This window comes from Mercenaria mercenaria, chromosome 1 (genome assembly GCF_021730395.1).
Source record: "Mercenaria mercenaria strain notata chromosome 1, MADL_Memer_1, whole genome shotgun sequence".
Classification (NCBI taxonomy): Eukaryota; Metazoa; Mollusca; class Bivalvia; order Venerida; family Veneridae; genus Mercenaria; species Mercenaria mercenaria.
In genome coordinates this window covers 54,348,440-54,372,548 of record NC_069361.1, presented here as the reverse complement: position 1 = coordinate 54,372,548, position 24,109 = coordinate 54,348,440, and the positions used below count along the sequence as shown (strand labels likewise).

Genomic DNA, 24,109 nt, shown 5'->3' with positions numbered 1-24,109 from the left:
AAACAACAACAACAACAACACCAACAAAACAAACCACAACAACTACAACGACAATATTACTCTAAGTATTGAAACTTACCGATGATTTTATCTGCCTCATCTATGTTTTGGTATACGTAATCAAGGCCAGTAGCGTCGAATGCAACAGAAAATGTTGATTTGTGATGGATCGAAGGTTTTCCCTACCTCGTCGACAAAAGAAATATATGAGATGAAACCAAACTTTGTGTAATTGCAGTCCACATGGTGTGTCCACATCGAACACAATATAATGTTTGTCGTACAAGAGTAGCAAGTTCTCCCTAGATGACGGCGCTTTGTGTTCCACAGATCAACGTCCACCCTTTTTTAAGTTATCCACCTTAGCTTCAAATGTTTGCTGGCAACTGCTAAATTCTTAGTCATTAATTATATCAATTCAATACTTCTTTTTGGTGTTAAATATTCCATATTTGTATGAGTTCAGAGTCCATTTTTTAAAAATATTTTTCCCTGTTCGGGAGTGGGGGGGGGGGGGGGGGGGGGGGGGGGTGTAGGGGAAGATAGAACAAGGATGAATATACACTACAACGTAAACCACAAACAAGAATTTATATGATTTACCTTTCCTGTTGACACAGCCTTTTATGTAATTGATTTGTATACATTGTTCAGTCGTAGCAGTGTCTAAATTCCATGTTCCCATTACGAAGCACACCAAGTGCATTTCATTTTTCAAACTTGCTTTAATCAGTTTATCCTCTTTTACAGGTGCTCTTTCTTCTGGAAACTAAATTTAAACTGGCTGTGTTATAAATAGTATGAAAAGTATTAAAGTGTTATACTTTCTCAAAAACTTCTCCGCTGCGTAAGTATGTCTGTATGACTTCAAGTTAAATCGACACAGTAACTTTCCAGCCTTTAAGGTAAAATAAAATCCTTTAGAAGAACAGACCAATCTAAATTATCTTGATATACGATTACGTTTTAGTAACATTTTGGAACATATTGGTATTTTCGTTTATACTTAAAAGTCAGTTGTTATTGAATAATTATCATAGTAACAATGTACGCTATCAACTCACAGTAAATCCAACTGGTAATCTGCCGTCGAGAATGTGTTCAAGCTCATCGTCGTATCCTCTGTCTTTCGCAAATCCTCTTATGTCGAAAATTTGAAGGTTTAAATACTTTCCACTTTTAGATTTAAGTTCATATGCGTGGACCTTAAATCAGATTAAACTATCAAATTGAAAGTAATGCGATAGAGTTATGAATTTATCAATATATGAGCCGCGCCATGAGAAAACCAACATAGTGCGTTTGCGACCAGCATGGATGCAGACCAGCCTGCGCACCTGCTCGGCTCATATTATTATTAGGCAATACTGATTTAACTGGAACCACGGGCTAGAAACATATTCACCTTTAAATACAATGTGTTACGGCTTCAGAAAATTCAATTACAAGACAATTAAGTTCGCAATATTCACATGATTATGCGTACATAATTCAATCACTTTTGAAAATCATACGAGATTTTAAAATACAATATTAAATAACATAAAGACTATTTATTTCTAAAATATATATGGTGAAAGGCAAAACTGCCCAGCCTCGAAGGCCTACGATAAAAAGTGTGAGGACATAATTATATCAGCCCTTAAAATGACGACCCAAATCCGCCACAGAACTTGAATTACCATACGTATACTGAAAAATACATACGTATTTGTCTGTACTACCTTTGAGCACGAAATATTAGTGCAAGTAACTTACTTATAATTTGCGAAGGAAATGGTTAAATATACTACCTCGTTAGTAACACTACTTTCCGCGCCTCTTGCAGGGGCATGTGATTTAACTGAGCCTGCAAAAACGGTTGCCAGTGTGTTATAGAAACTCGACTTGCCGGATCCAATGGCACCAAGCAGCAGTATGTTATACTTTTTTATACCAAGTCCAGGTACCGGTTCGAAGTCTTCAAGACGCTTTTTCATTTCTTCTGTTTCCTTACCCTGCAATGAATCTTCAATATCAATATTAAATCACATATTTAAATGAAACCAGATATTCGGAAGGAAGAATTAGATTTAATTCAGTGGTAAATACTTTTTATTCTTTGTATTGTTATAAAAGAATGGATATAATTATGCATTTTTATATAAGAAACGATATAAATTTTCGGTCAAAAATAGATAGCTTTTCAATCCAAAAACTTAACTTATTCGAATTTCTTTTCAAGTCAGAGCATGTCAAAGATGTGCATGATTGAAAAAAATGAGTACATTTGCGTTGTTCTGATTGCTATTACGATGATAACATCTTCTTGGTGTTTTGAATACTATTTAAGAATTGTTTCTAAATATAATATAAAGCTTACTGTTGGGAATTTCCTCCATGGCTTAAACAAACCATCTTCTGAAAATTTGTATTTAAACAATAAGCTTTGGTTAAAATCACATATATTATCGCAAATTATATTAACACATTCAAAATTGAAAACGAAGTAGAGTAACAAACTAGTTTGAACTGTTTAAGCAAGGGTTTTGCAACATGCGTTATACGTTATATGATTTTATTCGAAAGAACAAGTTTCAAAAGCCATGCGGAAAGGAAACACCTGGTATCATATATTATAGCAAATCAAGAGCTATTGCAGACTATGATTTAGATTTTCTAATTATGATTTCAATACTTCAATAAAAAAATGCTATCAAATATCCGGCATACTCTCCGTAGTCGTGAAACAGTAGCAAAAGAATAGACCGAAATCATGTTTTGAACGACTTGCAAGATAAGAGATTTACAATGTCATCATAAATAAGTGTAATCTTCTTCATATGGACCTTATGTCATTATTTCTATAGAACTTCATTCGTGTTTAAGTTAAAATATATGATATTTAACGATCAATTTACATAAATTTGATACATTACAACTCAGAGATAAACACATGTAATTCGGCTGAAATACATGGTGGCAGTGTCTTACTAACTGCTTTTAAATTATTAAAAAGGGGAATTAACAATGCCTTGAATATATAGGATATGTAATGTAGTTTTATGTCGCTTTTCGCTGCAGTTATTCCGTATAAATCAGTAGCGAAATGTACTAATATTTTGTGTGTGCAGGAATGGAATTATAAAAGATAAGAAAAATGTGAAAAATAATAATAAACAAATGTATAAATCTTTGACTTTACAAAATATAAAAAAGCAGTCACTACCATAATAAATTATGTATGATAATACCTTTAAGGTTTTCGAGATAGTCATTTGTCAGTCTAACCATTGCGTCTAAAGCTTGTAGTGCTAGCCTGTCATTGCCTTCTTTTATTTCTTCGTCATTTATGTAATTCACGATTGGGAAAGTATATTTCTCCTGTATTCCAAAGAAGTTTGACACCCTCTTTATAGCATTACGAGCCTCCAAACTTCTATAAACTTGGTTTGCATCTTCCAATATACTTTCATTGAATTCGTCAAATTTTGTCACAACAGCAACCATTGGTAAACCTTTTAGAAGAAAAGGAATGCAAATTTAACCTTAACTTTATGAAAATTGTATAATTTGAATTGTTGAAGAATCCGTGACCATCTAGATATATTAATGATCAACTTGAAGAATTAAAACGCACAACAATTTAAACGTGACATTGACTCTATACTAAGGTTCATTCATTTGATTTGATATTTCGAAGGTTTTCTCGTAACATCATCGTGCATCAAGGCAGATTTTGTTTGTTTGCCTGTTTGAAAAAAAAAAGGATAAATGTCACTAACAAATCTCTTTCATATTTGCTTGTAGACACAATCACCCAACCCACTTTATTTTCAATGGAAAAGATGTATTTAGATCTAAAAAATAAATCTGTCAGTAAGATTTTGAAAATATTTTGCAGCCCAAATGACACACAAAAATGCTTCAAATTGAAAGAAAAAAAATAGTGTCACCGTGCTTATAAATGATTTATTAAAAAAAATAACTGTCAAAAACTTTAGAATTTTGATACTTTTGTACTTATTGTTTTAAGTATACTTTTTAGATAAAATAATGTGTTATCTTAAAAATGTTTATTTCAATTAAAGCTTTTTATTATATGTATCAGTCAGGAAAATATCAAAACCAAACCTGGTCTACTTTTATAGATGTTTGAAATTACCAACCCCTACCCCATTGTAAGCTTACGTAAATTTTAGGCAAATGCCAGCAAAAAATAAGAGTGATTTTTTTTTTCAAAAAAAAGCAGAATATATTTGGTTAATGGTACATTATTAGCAATATTTTAATCATTTAGCGTTAATTTTGGCAAAACTTTTGTAGAAAGCAAAACTCGATGAAACAATTTTCTAAAAGACAGATACCCTGAAATAAAACGTTCGTACATCCTTAAATGCAGTTTTCGTCCACATAAATATTCATCATTGTAACGTACATGAAATGTCTGCAAAAAAACAAGCTTATTAATATTTACTTCAAACGAGCATAGCTGAATTATCAGATTGCTCGTACATGTACCAATGTACTCAGTAAAATCATGGTATTACTGACGATATGTTATTAAAGCATGTGTTTATATCATTTACCCTTCCTGTTTACACAGGCTTTTATGTCATTGATTTGTATACGCTGTTCGTTGGTAATAGTGTCTAAGTTCGAAGTTCCTGTTACGAAGCACACCATGTGCATTTCCTTTTCCAAACTTGCATGAGTCAGTTCATCCTCTTTTACAGGTGCTGATTGGTCTGGAAACTAAATTGTAACTGTATGTGTAGATATAATGTGAAAAGTATAAAAGTTCAATTCTATCTCAAGAACTACTCCGCTATGTAAGTTTGTGTATTGGATTTCACGACAACAAAGAGACTCCACATGCAAACCGGCTGAAAAGATTCTACATATCCAAGTAGCTTGAATTTGAATTGCATTTCTTTTCATCGTACGTATCTATTTAGAAGAGCAGTCTAATCTATCGTGCCTTGATATTGATATTTAAGTTTTAATTATATTTTGGAACATATTGGTATTTTTAATAAAAGTCATTGGTTACAGAATAATTATCATTGGAACAATATACGCTATCAACTCACAGTAAATTCAACTGGTAATCTTCCGTTGAGAATTTTTTCAAGCTCATTGTTGTATCCTTTGTTTTCCCCGAATCCTCTTGTGTCGAAAATTTGAAGGTTTAAATGCTTTCCACTTTCAGATTTAAGTTCATATGCGAGGATCTGAAATCAGATCAAACTATCAAAAAAAATTAATTGAAAAATTGCGATAGATTTGTGGTTTTAATATGAGCAGTATTGCTATATAAATATTACATGTATAATGATCTGAGATACATTTCAATTACATATGAACAAGAAAAAAGCCAGTTTTAAATTCAGGTGTAACCGAAAAATATTTAATATACGTTACGAATATATTACAATACTTATGTTCCTCAGGTCCTATACCCACTATCCCACAGCATGTATGGAACGTATATAGGAACTATTGTACTTTTTAATTGCAAAAAAATGGTCAAACAGCAGGCATTTTTGCGCTGGTAAATCTATTATCTTTTGAAATATGCATTATTATCATGTTTATTATAAGACTATATTGAATATGAAAGCTAGTAACATAACAACGGACACAATAAATGTTGATTTGACAGAGTCGGCAGATTGGATAGACATAACTTATCCTATCTGTGCCGTTACATGCAATTGAAGGAATTTCAGATTAAGTGTCACTTTGTGTTTTTGTCACTTTTATGGACAAATGACGATTTCTCCAGCTATTGATGTAGAAGAAACGCCCCAGGTGCCCCTCGTTGCGTTGTTTCAGGCACACGAACCACTGACTTCCCGTAGGATGGCTTCCTCACATAAAAATATTCTACTTTCCCAACGGGGTTTGGAACCGCAAGGAATTTCAGTGTTAGTGAAGTAACTGCGCTGCCAGCGGAGGCCAACGATAAATCGTGTGAGGACATATATCGGCCCTAAAATGACAAAAAAACCTGCAACAAACCGTAAATTGCCATGCATGTTCTGAAAATTAAAAAAGGAGAAATACAGACATAAATGGGTGTCTCTTCTATCACTAAGCGCGAAATATTAGTGCAAATAACTAACTTATAAATTGCAAAGGAAAAGGGAAAGCATACCGTCTCATTAGTATCACTTCTTCCCGCGCCTCTTGCAGGGGCATGTAATTTAACTGAACCTGAGAAAACGGTAGCCAGAGTGTTGTAGAAACTCGACTTGCCAGATCCAATGGCTCCGAGAAGCAGTATGTTATACTTTTTTATACCAATTCCAGGTACCGGTTTGAAATCTTCAAGACGCTTTTTCATTTCTTGTAATTCTTTATCCTGCAATGTGTCTTCAATATCATTATTATATCACATATCAAAATGAAACCAAATTTTCAAGAAAAATAAGAATTAGATATAATTCAGTGGTAAGCACTGTTCCTTGTTGCAATATTACACAATAATGGATAACCGCATCATATAAACAAACGACTAAATTTTCAGTCAAAAATAGCATTATTTCTAGTACGAAAACCCCGCTAATCCGAATTTCTTTTACAGTTCGGGCATGTTCAGATTGATTAGGTTCTACTGTGTATTATGAATAGGAAATAACTGAATCAAAACTAGATGACTTTTACAACAATTTGCTGAAACAGGTCTAAACTTTTGGAAATAAACTGGGTCGTTTAAAATAACTTCTAAACAACAATAACCGATCTTAATGGCAAGGGTTGTAGTTCAAGGAGACAAATATTCAACAATATTAAAGTGTAAATGTGATGTAAACTTGTACACTAAACAGTTATATAAATGATTTATTGCCAGAATGCACATTTTCTTTGTCTCGAAAATGATTATGGGCTCCTGTGTTCAAGTTAAAAATGTGCAAGATTAAACAGAAATAAGAACAGTGCGCGTTGTTCCGATTGTTATTAAGACGATAACATTTTCTTGCTGTTTTGAATACTATTTTAGAAGTGTGTCTAAATATAATGTAAAAGCTTACTGTTGGGAATTTCCTCCATGGCTTTTCTGAAAAGTTGTATTTAAACAATAAGTTTTGGTTATTATAAATATTAAGAAAGGATTTAAACGTCTATATACAGTTAGTCAGTTGCTCAGAACACTCAATTAAATTTAATAAGATACTTCAAATTTGAGGTCTTACAAAGTTTAGAGAAGTTCATGACACGTACTGCGATTGATTTGATATTTATATTAAGCTAAACAACATGACACCGCACATTTGTTCATTACAAGCCCCATGTGGTTCTGGGACGATCTTTGTCTGAAAAGAATTGGAATCACTGCCTTACCGTTGCATGATCGTAAGAGGCGACTAATAGGGTCTTAACACTTGGTTTTGCTGTAACTCTGTGATTCCAGCAGGTATGCAAATTTTGATTCCATACCTCATGCTTTTATTTCGATGTAACTGAGATGTGAAACCAAAATTTGTAGTCCTGTTTGGCGCCATATAACCTATACTGTGTTGGTGAGCCGTAAAACCCAAATGAATAAATAAATAAATGTTCATTACAATGAACCTACCTACAACTTGATACACAACAATACGTTTTATGAGTAAAGGATCTGTAACGTGTGTTTGCTCTGGAACTGCCAAAGTCCCTCTCGCCCCTTTTTCTTCAGGCAAGTTTGACACAATATCCCTCCTGATTTTTCTAGATTGAGTTTTATATGCACATCCAATGTTCATTGCGCCATTCAAAATTAGGGAGCCGTCCCTACATTCACTCTCCGATTTGCTATCCTTTTTAAATGTTTGAAGATCGTAACTTTTCGTAAACATTGGGCCCCATCCAAATGTCGGTCCGAAATTGGGATCACAAGTAATAGCTTTACTCTTCATGTTTTCTGCGATTGGGATGAAATCACAATTTTCGTCAACATGATCATTCTTATAGAATAAAAATGCGTGTTTATCCGCTTTTGTTTTCCTCCTCTCCGAAGACCAATCTTCGCTTGTATATCCTCCATATATCGTGTTGTTTTTCAAATAAAGAATCGTGACTGTTGGTCCTTTCCCATCACATTTGGAATGGAATTCATCTACTTTGACCTCAGTGTCCGCCCTGTAGAGTAAGTTAAAAGACTTTTTGTCTGTATGCCCACATATGTTCAGTCCAATTTCCTTTAGAAGACTTGAAGTATCGTTCATGGTTAACAGTACCTATAACACAGAAATGTAATTACTTAAAACTTATACAAATCATTAAAAGACTAAAACTTTACAATTCGAAACGATAAAATCATAAAAATAAAACACTTGTTTAGACTGGTAACAAAGACTACTTGACATTTGTAGTACAATCTAAAACAAAATCACTACGCGAGAGTGTAAACAAGTTTACTAGCGTCAAACTCCACCATTCAACCCCTACCATGTTCTTATTATATAAGACAGTGAGCTATATTTGAGCTAGTAAATCAAGTATTGCCATGCAATACACAGTAACTGACTGATAGGGAACTAATTTACGTTTCTGCAGTATAACATTATGATCTAATATCTGTCAATAATGTAGAAGCAAAAATATTGCATTACATACACAATATGCTATCGTACATCATTTGATCAAGATTTGCATATAATCTACAGTTATTGATTGCCTATAGCATATATACATTGTGTAAATATAAAAACGTTTTTAGTTTCAATTTTAATACAATGTAAAATTTGGTTTAGAAAATATGAGAAATAAACATAAAGAGTCATCATATTAAAAGCAAGTAATTCTGAATAAAATACACACATTTTTAACTTGGTCCATTAGACATGTTGACTTCTGACCTTCCAATGTGGCCTTGACCTTTTAATTTGTGATCTTGGTATTGCATAGGCACATTGTTTTATTATTGACAGCATTTGTGTCAAGTCATACTAAAGTCTCATAATGGATCACAGAGTTAAGGATCAGAAAGGAAGAAAATTGATATTTGACATCATTGACCTTTGAGCTAGCTATATAGATATCTGTGTGTTGCGCATGACATGTCGTCTTATTATGGAGTATATTTGCGCCAAATTATGTTAAAAATTAAAATCTCGTTAAAGATTGTTGAAATACAAACCGGACAGGAAGAAAATCTATGTTATGCTTTGCCTCTAAAGTATGACATTGAGCCAAGGGTACAGGTTTGCGCATAACACGTCGTCTCATTTATGAGAACATTATAACTAATACCTAAATCCTATTTTCTATGACAACGTTATGGATCCAAAAGGAAAAACAATCCCTATCAAACTTTGATCTCCGAGTTCGACCAGGACCTTTGAGCTAGGGTTGTGGATGTTACAGGTTATGGGAAACATTTTTGCCCAGTAATATTGTAATCTATTGAAAGATGACAGAATTCTGTACCAAAGCAGTATTTGAATCCCTTCATGGATTGTTGAGTTACAGACCGGACAGAAAAAAAGTCATATTTACCTTTGACCTCCTAGTGTCACCTTGACTTTTGAGCTAAGGGTCCGGGAGTTGTGCATGACACGTCGATTTACCATGGGGAACATTTGTGTTCAGTAATATTAATTCAATGCCTAGAGTAAGGCTCGAATCAACATCGGTGAGGGGTAAGTGATTTGAAGTCAGCGACCTTAACCACTCGGCCACAGATGCCCCAGTTTTCAACCAGTAAGTTACTAGTAAAATTAGTCCTCGCCGGATGAATCCCTCACATATGAAGCTAACTGTGCAATTTGTTTTCTTATGCAACACAATTGCAAGTGCGTCATACAATGAACTGTTTGACAATCCATGAAATCCCGAAAATAAGCCGTGGCTTATTTTAAATTTTTGTAAATATTTTGTGGCTTATTATCGAGACCGGCTTATTTTTGAGTCCGGCGGACTTTTGATTACATATTTTCGGTAACGGTTTAAAACCGGCGTATTTTCGAGTACCGACACACTGAAGATACGGAGGTCATATTTTTAGCTTATCTGTACTAAAAAGATCGACGTTGGTAAATACTTTTACTTCTGTCATACCTGTTTCATTACAATTTCTTTATGAAAATAATCCGAAGCTAACAGATAATTACCAATTAAACATCAAATACACCGAGATGATTTAATTGCCCAACGGGTATGAGTAACTTACACACAGGTGTTAAACACGGCACTGTGTTGTAAAAATGGGTCTTGATAATTAGTAGAACTGACGTGCTAGAAGTGTTCGAGACAGTAATTTTATTGCTTTTAAGTTTAAATTTTGTCCAGGGTTTTAAAAATCAGCACAACTTGCATTGCTTTAATTGTTTTATTTTAATTCCAAAGTATGTTTTATTGCTAATACATGTGGAAATAAATTTCCTTTGTACACGTTGGCAACTTCTGCTATCCTACATGGTGTCCCAACAAAGTCATTAATACTATTACAGATACAAAAAAATAGACGGGTTATTTTTGAGTGCGGCCAATTTATGAGCCCGTTTTGCCTGTAGTGTTATGATGGCTTATTTTCGAGACTGGCTTATTTTCAAAACCGGCTTATTTTCGAGATTTCAGGGTATAAATACATTAGTGTTAAAACATGAAATCATTACATTTATCAGGAATTACTGCAGTAATACTGTTTAAGCTCACTAATGTAGTTAAGGACATTTCTTTCAAAATCGACTTATATATCAGAAAAAAGGTTGGCTTTGTCAACAGTAGCTTTGTCTTTTTAAACGAGATAGTATTTAAGGACCGTTGTGATTGAGTAGTAAAGTTCGTTGACCTGAAGTCACTTGTCCACCACCGTTGTTGGTTTGAAACCTTTTTCTGGGTATATAATTCATTCACGTATGGAAGGCATCCACAGTTGGCATACGGGATGTTGGCGACTCTTCCCAGGTGCCAAAGCGTGATGATCAAGTAACGCCTGGCAATGGATGTTAGGGCATGGGGCTCCTTGAGTAGGATGCTGGAATGTCGCTATAAGAGTTATTACTGTGTGACGTTTATCTTAGCAGAAAGCCATTTTAGAATATTTTATTTTCAATCTGTAGAATTATGTTACACGCTTTTCTTGTAGTAATATGTGGCTTGTCAAATCTTCACTATCTAACATATATTTATACTTCATCCAGTTGCTCAATTTCCTTGTATTGTGTTAGTGATTAAGTTTTTATGTGATCTTTGTTTACTGTGTTAACTTTATTGACCATGTTATCTAAACAAGATTTAGCTTACCAAAAGGCTCCTTCTAGTGCATATTAAATATTCATTTTAAGGGATCTTTTATTATCAATTAATAAAATAATTATTAACTTTTTTTTTGCTAGTTTACATGCACTCTTATCTATTTATTATAAGAATACTTAAAATTATTTCACACAAACATTTATTTAACTTAAAATAATAAACAAACACCTTTAGATGAGCGATCATACCTAAATATTATCAGCAGACAATAAATACCATCACTCTGTCAAAATTTCGGGCACCAATGTCGACAGCTGTCCTAGTGGCACAGATCAGAATTTGGTCGTATGTTTGCCTAATTTTAATTAGCAATACAATGGATGGAAAGTTCTGCCATAAGCCAGTAATTGCATTGCATGAATGGATACTTACAGCTCCAGAACGACTAAACCAGGAGAAAAAGGGGCTTTTATAGAAGTCGGCACCAACAAACTGATGGGTTTGAAAAAGTGCGTACAAAAAGTTCACAACTTGAAAATTACAAAGCAATTGATCAAAAGGTATGAAATTACAAAGTTCGAAATATTTATAGCTCAGTAAAGTGAAGAAATGCATTATACAGTTCTAGATAACAAACAAGGGAAGTAATTGAAATGTCGTAATCCGGCGACGGTACGTATCGTGCAATAGCATTCACAGACAAGTAAAAAATCTCGAATAACTTTATTAGTGCAGTATGTTTTGATGGTTATACTTAAAATGTTAAAATAATAAAGTTGGTATGAAATAAAATCGTAGAAAGAACCTCTGGAAGCAGCAAAGAATGCAACCGAGAAGAATAATAGTAGACGATATTTTTGGGCGGGAGTCTATTTTTAGATGATGAATATTCATTTAGTTAATCTCGATTCTACAATATGACATGTAAGATTTAGGAGTTAGATAGTTTAAACTAAATTATTGTTTTTGTAGGTCTGTTTATTACGTAGTTGTATTTAACTAAAGATCGACTTAAAGATGCGTAAAAACACATTGACAAAGAGGCTATTTTTAATGAATATGCATGAGTACAAAATGGCGGCGCCTACTGGAATTCGGATGCCTTTGATGATACCCTTGTATCCATTACCTGCTCAGTCTAGTGTGACATGTTCACCATAAGTGTTCCTTCTCATGAGAAGGAACAATAATTGTGTTCTTACTGTTCTATATCAAGGAGCGAGATACTGGATGTCTGCTTACTGACACAATATTCTACATTTCCTAACGACCTTTTGTTTGGAAGATACTTATAATTAACTTACATACCGCTTATTATAATAATAAGAGGTCTATAGTAATTACTGGAGCTGTCCTACCTATGTTTTAGAGTTACAAAACCATAAAGGCATGAGAAGCTCATGCATATAATTAAGACCTAGTGTCCGCGGGTGAGTGACCTGATGAATAAGTCTGTCGGCTGTTTCACATTAGTCTGTTTTAAATATAAACTATCATTTAGTTTTTCGTAACGTTATCTCGAAATTTATTCAAAAACTGACTTTGAGATCAAATTTATGGATTTGATGTCAAACAGGTCCTGGATTTTATTTAAAGTTAAAACAAACCTTCTTCATATAATTATCGTGGGATATCTTCCGGTCGCAGAATTTTTTTTTAACAACAAAAATACTGACAGAGGATAAAATAGCAAAGTTTTCTCACATCAATATTTTCTTCTTCATTTATTATAAATTAAATGATGAAAATCGTGATGATTTTCCGCACACTTAAAATGTCGGATATGTCATTTCCGGTCTTGCCTTCAAAGACGGTTTCAATATATTTTGAAGACAGCAAGTTCTTAAGTATTAGAGATGGGTGTGGGATTTGACAAGGTACTACCATCGTTTTCTGAAAGAATGTTAGTTGTTTAAACCGGATACATATAAATGTTTATATTTTTAGGCTTTTAGACCTCTACATTTTTTTCAGTGTACAAATTGTTGAAAGATTAGCTCGGTATGTGTCGTTTATCTAAAAGCTTATTTAAAGCAATACATTTTCTGAATTCCTTATATTATTTTTCCTCCAATAGTAAATAAAGAGGTGGATGACGTGTCATTTTAAACATAATTATTGACAGAATAGAACGTGTATACAGAACAAGTTTATAATGAATTTGCGTTCAGAAGGGACATTTTAAAATGTCTCAACTTTAGTCTTCCTTTCTTCTGTGTAAAAGAAAATGGATAGGGGTGGGGGACCTTGAGGGGATGGTAACTGGCGTATTTGTTAGCAGGTTGAACTACAACGCCATCAATCCGGTTTCGATTCCCAGTCGCGGCTGATATCCGACAACTGTTTATAGTATTGTTGGATGATTACTCAAATTGATACTGGGAAAATATTACTCCTGCCATGGGATAGGCTAGTAATCAGGTGTTTCATCCATTCAAGAAAGGGACTTTCGTCGACTACTCAAGCCAAACAACACTACCAAAAAGTATTCCATATAAATTAATTTAAGGTCTTTGGAATCATAATACATGTAAAGTAGTTTCCATGTAGCTCCTCTTGCCAATAATCTTAGCTATTCAAAATATGTGATTTACCAATAATAAAGAAAGGACATAATTATTCTATTGTGAATCAGTTCATAAATTCATCCAAATCTTAAGATATTGTGCAGGTGACAGACGGGGGCATTTTGATTTATTTTGGGGGTAATTATTGGGTCACTAGTGCCAGTCCTACTTTGGATTGTATTTACTGCAATCTTTTCGACTATTCAATTAATTGTTACTTCTATACATTGAAGAATAATTATAAAATGAAACATATCTACGATATCTCAAAATAACACAAAAATTATAATGTGATATTAAATTGAATTAAACAAGCAGTCATAATATCCTATTCAAATAGCTTTTAGGCGTGAAATTAATAAGCTTGCCACTATTCTCAAGTAACATTTTAACTGTTTTTGACATTACATTAAGATTTTATCATACAAATAATGTATGATTTGAGCATATCACACTTTAATGATAATTGCAAAATAAACTATCAAATAAAAGAAAATCAGATAAATTGCCAAATGTATCTTACTACAAAGACAATTGATCAAATAATTCGCACATTCAATCACCTTATTATATCAGGCGCGTAGCTGCCTTTACGCAGATACGCAGCTGCGTAGTGAAAATCTGGCAAGCATACACAATTCAAATTGCTAATCTATGTCGTTTCAATACGAAGTCTATATAATGAAGCAGAGAATGCTGCATATACTAAAATGATTGCTTGCTTCATATTCTGTTTCTTAAATGTAGAATAGCAAACTCAATGGGATATGCAAAATGTGATCGTTAAACTTATATTACTTGTTCCTTACCAGTAGGAATTGTTTCTATAGCAAACTGATTAATGATAAGTTGATTTAATATGATTTAAATGCACCAATTGTCTTTGTAGTTTTACAACAGTTTTTTTACAGGTTTGACATTTATTTCATTATCCTTCTATTTGATTACTTATTTTGTATTAATCCTGAACATGTGAACTATTACAATCATACGCCGTCTATGCTAACGGTTTAAAGATCAAGATTTCAGTGTAATACTTGATTTTAGATGTTGTTCAGATATATCAACTATCACGCTATGATTTCAATATTTGTTTTACGAATGAATATGATATTACAATGTCTACCCAATGCTTGTGTTAAAGCCTCGTATAAAACTTCTGAAAAAAAAAACGTTTTTGGTTCGCTATATCTTAATATGTGTTATTTCAATGTATATTATTATTATTATTATTATTATACCAGCTTTATATAGCGCCCTTTTCACGATCAATTTCACGTTCAAAGGCGCTTTACATAGTTCAAATGCAGCCACACAGGGCGCATAATTCATCCTCTACTAGTACAGACACAGAGCGATCTGACCAGAGGGACAGAGGAAGACAAAGCCTCCACGATAGAGAGATCAGAAATCAGATACAGGCTTGTCCGGCTAACTTAGCCTAGCTCGTTGCGAATAGACAGCCTGGTTCTTTAACGTGCCCAGTGTATAGCACTGATTTACGAATGAATATGATATTACAATGTCTACCCAATGCTAGTGTTAAAGCCTCGTATAAAACAGTATATATATTTTAACATTGTGACATGGAAATATGTTCATTACAAACAATGTTTGTTTACATAGATCAAATAAGAGCTAAAATAGAAACATTTTCAATTACATTTTACCAATAAGTCATTATAACAGTGTTCGTTATATTTGAAAATAACTGTTTACATTATTTTGCTAGCGTGAAATCACAATAGCAATGCACGAAATCACAATGGCGAAGCGCGAAATAGTAAATTTTTCGGAATTTCGCGCTTCACAATTGCACTTCCGCGCTTCGCAATCGTAATATTGCGTTTTGTTATTCTCCATCATGCGCAGGTAATGAGGGAAGCGTTGGATCACGATCCATGTCGGCAAAGCGCGAGATCACAAGCGCAAAATAGCGAAATTTTCTCAAATTCGCTCTTCGCCAATGTGATCTAACATACGACGGCGAAGCACGGAATTTAGCGATCTCGCAATTCGCCGTCGTGACCTCACACGAGATCACGATAGCTAAGCGTGAAATCGAGAGTTTTTTTGCGCTTTGCCATCGTGATCTAGCTCTTCGCCATCGTCATTTCACTGGGCAGGCGATACATGAAGCACGGGATCACGAAGGTAAAGCTAGAGTTTACTATCGTATATTTACTTATAGACATATCCCTTGAATGATATATCCAATTATAATGATATTTCGAAAGTTTGTTACCACGAAACATCTGTTTTGAATAAATACTTGCACAAATGTATGTACGCGTGTAATATTAAACGAATACAAGGTAAAACAATACATTTCATATGAAATAAATGAGAACAATAAGTTATTTATGCAATATTTTTGCTTCAAAAAATATCAGGAGTGGGAGAGAGATAGAGAGAGAGACGGGGAGAGAGAGTGAGAGAGCGACAAGAGTTTGAGTGAAACTCCTCTAAACAAAATGAGTACAATATATAATCAAGACACATTATGTTTAGATGAATAGTCACCATCCCACGGAGAACTTAAGCCTTAGGCGGTAAAGCTTTTAATTGATAGTACTGTGCTATCTCTGTTAAGCTCACTGTTTTATATCATTTTCACAAAAAGTTTCATTTTTGCCAATTTTTTTGTATGATGTCAAGTACAAATCTTTTCTGTATTTATTTTGAAAGACCTTAGTGTTAATTAAATTTGCCAAATTTTAAAAAACAAAAATCTGCCGAAATTAATATTGCCTCTTTTTTACATACAAAAAGCCCTTTAAAGAGGGAGCTCCCTCAATTATTTAGATTTTTGAACTTCCATAATCTTGTAAGGGTAAACATGAGAGTAATAGAAATTTCGGTGTTGAGGCACGACATGCGCAATAATAATCTATGGAATAATTTAGTTGTGAAAGCATATGAAAAGTAATTTCGTAATACTGTTTATGTTATGCATGCATTTTTCTTAAAAGTAAGAACTTACTATTTTTCATTTTACAACATTGTATCATTATGTGTGTTTTTATTTTACGAAACCCTGTTTTCTATAGACCTTTTTACAGATAGCTTTTTCCTTAGCAACGGGAGTAAATTTTCACGCATGCGCACTCTACGAGTGCAAAAAGACATGACCGCACAATATAAACGGCGTTAAGGTAATATCGCATTTAAAGTTATGAAAACTGAAAAAAATGAATGTGATATTTTCCATGATTTGAAAAAGCATGTGTTTGATTTCCTAAAATATCATCTCACAGAACTTACCACCTGGCACAATTAGCATACATTATACTAGTAATCTACTTGAAAGTCAAAATTAAATGAAATTCAATTAAGAGAATTTCATTTTTTTTCAACTGGATGACGTATTAATTTCAAACTGATGTACCCTTCCCCCAACCACACAAATTTAACAAACACGAACAAAGTGCAATTATACCAAAATGGGGATCAGTTCATTCCGTATTCAAAAAGATAATTGTCATCTTAAAATTATCATTTGCTTTAGTTTCAGTTGACTCCTTAAATTTTAAACTTCTTATTTGACAGTATCAAAGTGGTTAGGATGGTGAATGCAGCGGTCATATTAAATAGAAAGAGGCGGGTAGCTGGGAGGGGTGTTCTACACTTACATTCTTTATCTGTTGTCAGACGATGTTTAATCTTTTTTGTGGAATTTCAGTTTATCATAATTATTCTATCAATTAAAGGTTAATGACTTCCGCACACGATGCATTTTCGATATGAAAAAAACAGAGATAAAACTTAGAGATAATATATATTGTTACAACTCTGGACTCTGTGGGGCTCTTTGGGGTGGGTGAGGGTCTCTCTTTATTTCCATTACTAACACCTCGCAGTCATCAACAACGAATACATATGTGTCATGATTTTATTTACACTTTAGTGGATTTTCAGATATAAACTTCCATTCTAGATAAACATTTAAATCTTCAAAGAATTCCAAGAGTTATAAATGTCATTTCAGAATTTCTAAATAATATTCAACTAAATTCTGTTAAACCCAAACGCAAAGACCACTCAACTCATTTTAGCTTAGGTCTCCCCTTTACTTGATTTTTAAATAACCGGTTTATATAACATTGTAGAGCTAACAAATTACATAAGTTACCGACAGATTTTCGGTTTACCAAAAAAGTCATTAAAATGAAGTTGAATGAAAGTCGGTACAAATAAACAATTATGTAAGGCACCGAAAGAGAAATTTAACATTCTTATATTTCATGGAAGGGCTTCCAATCAAAGCTTCTGTATACTTCTGAGTAAATAATTTGACTTAAGATTTATGATAGCATCTATGATTTATATAGATTTTTTAAGATTATAGATTTACATGATCTTTAAAGTTCAAGGTTTCGTCAAGAAATGCACCGAGATATCTAATTGTGCTTTCACGTTTGACATCATCACCAGCAATGTTAATGGGATTTGTAAAACATTTTTTCAATCGAGGTCTGCTTCCAAACAAAATAAATTCAGTTTTAGAAGTGTTCAGTTTCAGTTTGTTTTCTATTCATCCAGTCATTGATTATAACTGCGCACCTTTCAAGGTCTCCGATCGCTTGTGATTCTACGGAAACAGTATAGGACGAAAGCTTTTATTTGCTCTATGATCATCAGCAAAACCGTAGACTGATATGGATTTTCGAATGACTTCAAAAAGAGTTCCAGCATAGGTGAGATACAGCCAAAGACCAAGGCAACTGCCCTGGGGCACGCACAGTGCATTCAAGATGGCGGTCTGATGAATATACATTGTTGATATTAATCTTACAAGTACTCTTACAAGTACGAGGCCTTAAATAGGAGTGTACCCATTGAAGAGCTGTATCATAGACGCCATACTGTGCTTTTAGGACATCTAGGAGAATATTGTGGTTGACAGTGTCAAATGCCGCACGTAAGTCAATCGCAATAAGGGCCGTGACTTCCTTTTTCTCCATACCACATCATGGACTAACCGACGTAGCGCAGATTCACAGGAATGGTATTTCCTGTATGCAGACTGGTTCTTAGGCAAAAGACTGTTTTGACTTACATGTTTGTTTAACCTGTAAAGAACAGCTTTCTCAGTAAGTTTTGATAAAAATGATAAATTACTCACAGGACGGTAATTGGAAAGCTGTAGTTCAAGACCGGCTTTTTTTAGCAGAGGTCTAACAACTGCTTGTTTGTATTTCACAGGAAAAAACCCTTGTTGTACTGAGAGATTCACTAATTAAGTGGTGCTAGAGAGAATACGTGTTGGCAAAATATCTAACTCTGAAGACTTAGTATTCAATTCATTGATGAAAATTGTCACTTTTTGTAAATTTTGTAAATCCTTTACTTGAAGTTCAAAGTTTTGGTATTCACTTAGGGATTGACATATTTTTGAGATTTTTGCCATGAAAAAGTCCGCAAAATTTTCGGCCAGTGAACTATTGGACTCTCATTGAGGCAGTGGGTTTTCAGATTTGGTACCAGTTAGATCAGATACCAATCCATACAGAGTCTTGGAATCACCTTTAACGTTCTCTGTCTTTTCACCGACTGTGTTTCTCTTTTGACGTTTGATTTCAAAATTGTATTTATTTCTTACTTGTTTATACGACTCAAACTGATCTGTTTTACCATAACGCCTCCATGTACGCTCAGGCTTTCTAACTAGTTGCTTTAGATGTTGCAATCTGTTATAGAACGAAGGTGTGGGTGCTCTCTGAATTATAGTTTTTTTCTTTTAAGGGAGCGTGCTTATTCAGGACATCCTTTATTTCCATTCAAACTCTTTCACAAACTTGTCTATATTCTGTGAATCAATTGTAACTTCTACTCTGCTTCCGTTTTATGCCTACTATATACTCTACTTTTTCAAGTACATCAAATTTTCTGAAACAAATAATTTCTAATTGATGAATTTATTTGTTTAAATTTTTACCGTAAGAAAAAGTTTCAACCAGTCTACACGGTACATGTACATGTACCGGTAAGTTTCAACTTTAACATCAGTGCATATATATATATCTGTGAGTATAGATTTTACAGTTAATAAATTATAATTCATAGTTCTGTCAGTGTTAACGTGTTTATATGCCGCAATTTTCTGGTGGGGGGTGGGGGTGGGGGGGAGGAGCGGGGGGGGGGGGCGTTTATAATAGCATATGACCAGCCGAATGGCGTATCGAGCTAAAATATAGTGCCGTTAAATGCAAATAATTTGCGTGGTTAGAATCAAATTAATAATTATGTTCCAATAATTTTATCAGTTAATAAAATATGGGCAGTCGTTCGAATGCCAATATTAAATTTATTTTATTAACTGATAAAATATGGGGACATATTTATTATTTCTTAATCAAAACATTCTGTAAAATAAATTGTTTGATTAAAATCAGCTTTATTGTGGCAAACCAAATCGAAATATAATGATGATTTTATTAGGTTTACTTATTGTTCAGCGGTCTTTTTGCCACACATATAGAGCGCATGCGCATGAAAATACAAACATCCACAACAACTACGTAGCGACCAAAAGGTCTATTAGTAGAATAGCAATATTAGTTAATGTTGCAACTAACGATAGGTAAATGGATTCATCAAAAATGCGTTGATCATGTTTGAAAAGTAGTTTCCTCGTTTGTTTTATTAATGCATTAGACCCTTTTTCATTAATCAATATTGTATCGTTATGTATATTTGTATGAACTGTATATAACTTACTTTTTAATAAGTAGCATTTGAAAGAAAGACTATTTGAGATAGGGTAATAATTTTCACACTTCTCGTCTTGGGCCGTGTATCTGACGTTCAATGTTTGCAAACAAGCCCGTGATCGGATTAAGAGTCAGCTTCGTATATATATATAGTCAGTAGGTGAATTTCCTTTTCTAAAATTTCGCTTTAATTCAGTTCCTTTCTATTTATAACATGGTGAGGTCATCCTTGAAATAAAGGATACTGTCATTCTAAATATAGTAATCCCCGGACATACAGATTAAAGTCTACATACCGTCATTTATACAAGGAGTGTTTTAAAAGTAGTGGGAACATTGACGGACTATCAAGACCTCAGTCATTTTCCTCAGTCATTTTCCAAATTACGCCTATGTGTGACCTTCAAAAAACTCTCCTCCTGACTGCACACATTGTCCCAGGCGCAAAAGCAACTCAGAAAATACATTTTGGAGGTGACCTTTAGGTATACTGTTTATACAGTGGTATGGTGCGTTTCAAACTGCGCTGCGCGTCCGCCTCTTTAAACATTTACGGGTTAAACCAAAAGTCACAAGGTGAGGGATCAGGGCTATATGATGAATGTATTAAGACCTCAGTATAATTCTGCTAGAGGTATTCCTACGGCTTAACGACTGACCGAGGCGTTGTCATGTAGCAGCCTGATGCCACTTGCCCGTCCTTGGACACTTTGCTGTACTGTGTTGTGACCGAGAACAGTAGAGAGGACATGTTCTTTGTAAAATTTATCAGTAACACTATTGTGTTCAGGGACACGGCAAATATAACCCGCTTAACGATTCTGAGCTGCCGAGCAATAACAGGCCTCTCGTTGTTTTCACCTTCCCACATTTTATTATTTTCTTTATCCTCAGAGCCACGTCTCATCACTTGTAACAATATCTCTGATAGGCCTAGATTTCATGTTTTATATTTTGACGAACAGGGCGGAAGCTTTCTGTACCCTCTCCCTCTTTTGCTCAGGGGTCGATAAATGCGGTATCCAGCGTGTACAGACTTTTACAGGTTTAGTCTTTCTTTTAAAATCAGAAAACCCTATGATTAAGTAAGGTCCAACATTGCCACTATCTTCCCTACTTGCATCGTTCTCGATTATCATGTCTATGTCAGACGGAGTTGTCAGAGGGCGCACAGGACGGGTCTCATCTTTGGTGCTTGTTCTCCCCTCTTAAAAGACCCATGGAAACGCAGATACTTCATTTTTGAAGTTCGTGCAAATCATTCTGATAATACTGTTATAATACAGCTATTCAACAAGATGACAAGTGGACAGTTCAGACCCTCGCTGAATAGATGTGCTTTCACAACTTCGTCTGCAAATTTATTTAATCATTTTCTTTTCAGTACAGATTTAAAACATGAAATAATAGCTGTTGTACACTGCAGAAAGTAACTCAATATGTCAAAAAATGCAATTTCTACATTACTTTAATAACACCTTTTAACGTAAAACACATTGTTTTGGCTTTAGATATATCACAGTAAATATTTACTTGTTATTTCTCTCTTTTTAAAGCAAACCATGTACCGTCATGAAAATACAAAAACAAATGTTTATTTTCTGATGCATCTTTAAAGAGAGATACAAATTGGGCAACAGTACGGTATGGCAGCGCGCTTTATACTTTGTTTAAGTCGGCTTTGATTTCTGATGCGCCGATGCTAAGAAGTACGCGTATGTTATAATACACCCTTTGCTACTTGCGAAGATTGCAGCTACGCTACATGTAGATTCAGCCATTTGTTTCAGACAGTATGATATACTGCGTGTATATCAACTGCTTATTAAATGTGATTTTGAACGTGATTCTAGTGACACGTTCGGTCAGTTGGACTGAAAAATCAATATTCTTTCAATTGATATGCAACACTATTGAATGGACGTCCAATGGTGAAAATAGTAGACTTTGCTACTACTTTTCAAATTCTTCTCGTACTAAGAACATGTGTTTAATTAATTTCAGGCAGTATTTTTAGTCACTACTTTCCTATGGGACAAGCTTTTTTCAGTGATGCATGTAATTATATAGGCCTATTTGATAACTCTAATACAATTAAATAATATAGCATTTGATCAAGTTCCGATATTTTGACTAGTAAACTGTCCTAAAAATTCACATATTCTTAAAACGTGTTACAATGATGATTCTTAGCAGAAAATACGAACCCAAGCCTGTTAAAACATGCTTCTCTTCATTAGATGAAAACTTGAAATATAAAAGTGAGAACGTTTGTTACATATGTCTTAATTTAATTTGGCTGTTGCTTAACACAATCTTCATTTCAAATAACAAAATCTATACTCACGTTATATCTTTCCAAAGTGAATGGATGTTACACGTAAGTAGCATATCACGTGCGCCACCTGCCCGAAACTTATCCACCTGCATGTAAGTGTCACTACTAACAATATACAGCTTCGCGTATTTCATAAGCCAGATCGTGATTTGCATGAACAATAAACGACAAAATATGCTTTTCAAGTCAATAATAATGCCGAACAATAAATTCAAAATTCAATAATTTTCCTTCTAAATTTCTTTCTTAAACGATCTTTTGACAATGATACTTTAACTGCAAACTTATTATCACAAGTGCATAGACAATAATAGTTACATAGATTAGATACTATTGAATGGTACTTGAATTTGATTTGTTATGCATTGAGCCCAATCACAATCAATCAGTGTTGCAAACAACGCACAAAAGAACATGTAAAATAAACCATTTTAAACTGCAAACTCAACAAAAGTTTGTCAATTCACAACTGTAGGATAAAATAGCAGGTATGTTTTTGATTCTTTTTTTTTCATGTTTCATAATCCAATCAAACGTAGGTCGATGTTTTTTGGAACTTCCGATTGTTTCAAACAAGATGGCGCAAAATTTTCTACCTGTGATAAAAATAAGATTTGTGTGCTGTATTTACTAGTCTCGGAATGTGATCAACCAAGACACAGACTAATATGAAAAAGTAAACGATACTGAGATGTATATATTAAATAAAAAATAATAAACAGAAAACAAGCTCATTATAAACTACTTGATAAGCAAATGATTGATTTCAGCTGATTAGCCACCATCATTTAATAAACACAATCGACACGAAGCGTCACCTTCACATAAACAGATCAATAAATTTTCTAAGCTCGAGACTAAAGCCAACACTGAAACTGACAGTGAAGGTGAGTGTACCAATTAAATTGTACCTATCGAATCCGATATTGACAACAAAACCCCATCATTACCTACCCAATTCACAACATCCATTTTAGAAATAAAGCTCACTAAAGACATCAACGAACATAGTGCTTAGTAAGCTCCCATATAGAACAAAGATTTAAAAGTAGCTCTAGAAGAGGAGGTCCTTAAAGATATCGGAGAAGAAAAAGAAGATCTGACACACAAAAAAAACACGAGAACTCAGAGATGGGATTATACATTTCAAAAGCGAAATGGCAAGACTAAATACTGAAGTGAAATAAGCATACGCTGACACGATGAACTGGCGGAATATGGGCAAATGATGTGCCTTGAAATTTACGGAACACTTGGTGACAAGGGCATAGCTGACGAGGATGTAGAGGAGAAGATCTTAAAGCAAGCTTAAACGTTAGATTGCCACA

At 33.9% G+C, this 24,109-nt stretch overlaps 2 protein-coding genes across 2 annotated transcripts in view; one reads left to right on the top strand and one right to left on the bottom strand.

The window, feature by feature from the left end:
* Window positions 1-24,109, top strand: part of LOC123537188 (uncharacterized) — a 226,999-nt gene that overhangs the window by 171,575 nt on the left and 31,315 nt on the right. The window lies entirely within an intron of this gene.
* On the bottom strand, window positions 1,056-23,077 carry LOC123537181 (uncharacterized). Its single transcript, XM_053548397.1, has 9 exons — window positions 22,791-23,077; window positions 7,562-8,201; window positions 7,017-7,042; window positions 6,140-6,346; window positions 5,073-5,213; window positions 4,569-4,734; window positions 3,234-3,497; window positions 1,794-2,008; window positions 1,056-1,205 (listed from the first exon to the last, which is right to left on the bottom strand). Exons 2-9 carry the CDS (start codon window positions 8,187-8,189, stop codon window positions 1,056-1,058), a joined length of 1,797 nt encoding a protein of 598 aa, XP_053404372.1. The 5' UTR covers window positions 8,190-8,201; window positions 22,791-23,077.

Excerpts from the sequence above, each read along its gene's own strand:
- LOC123537181 (XM_053548397.1), bottom strand. The coding sequence starts at position 8,189 with ATGAACGATACTTCAAGTCTTCTAAAGGAAATTGGACTGAACATATGT. Across the intron at positions 2,009-3,233 it reads CTATCTCGAAAACCTTAAAG|ATTCATTGCAGGGTAAGGAA; the intron begins GTATTATCATAC and ends TTGATATTGAAG. Across the intron at positions 1,206-1,793 it reads AAAGTAGTGTTACTAACGAG|GTCCACGCATATGAACTTAA; the intron begins GTAGTATATTTA and ends ATCTGATTTAAG.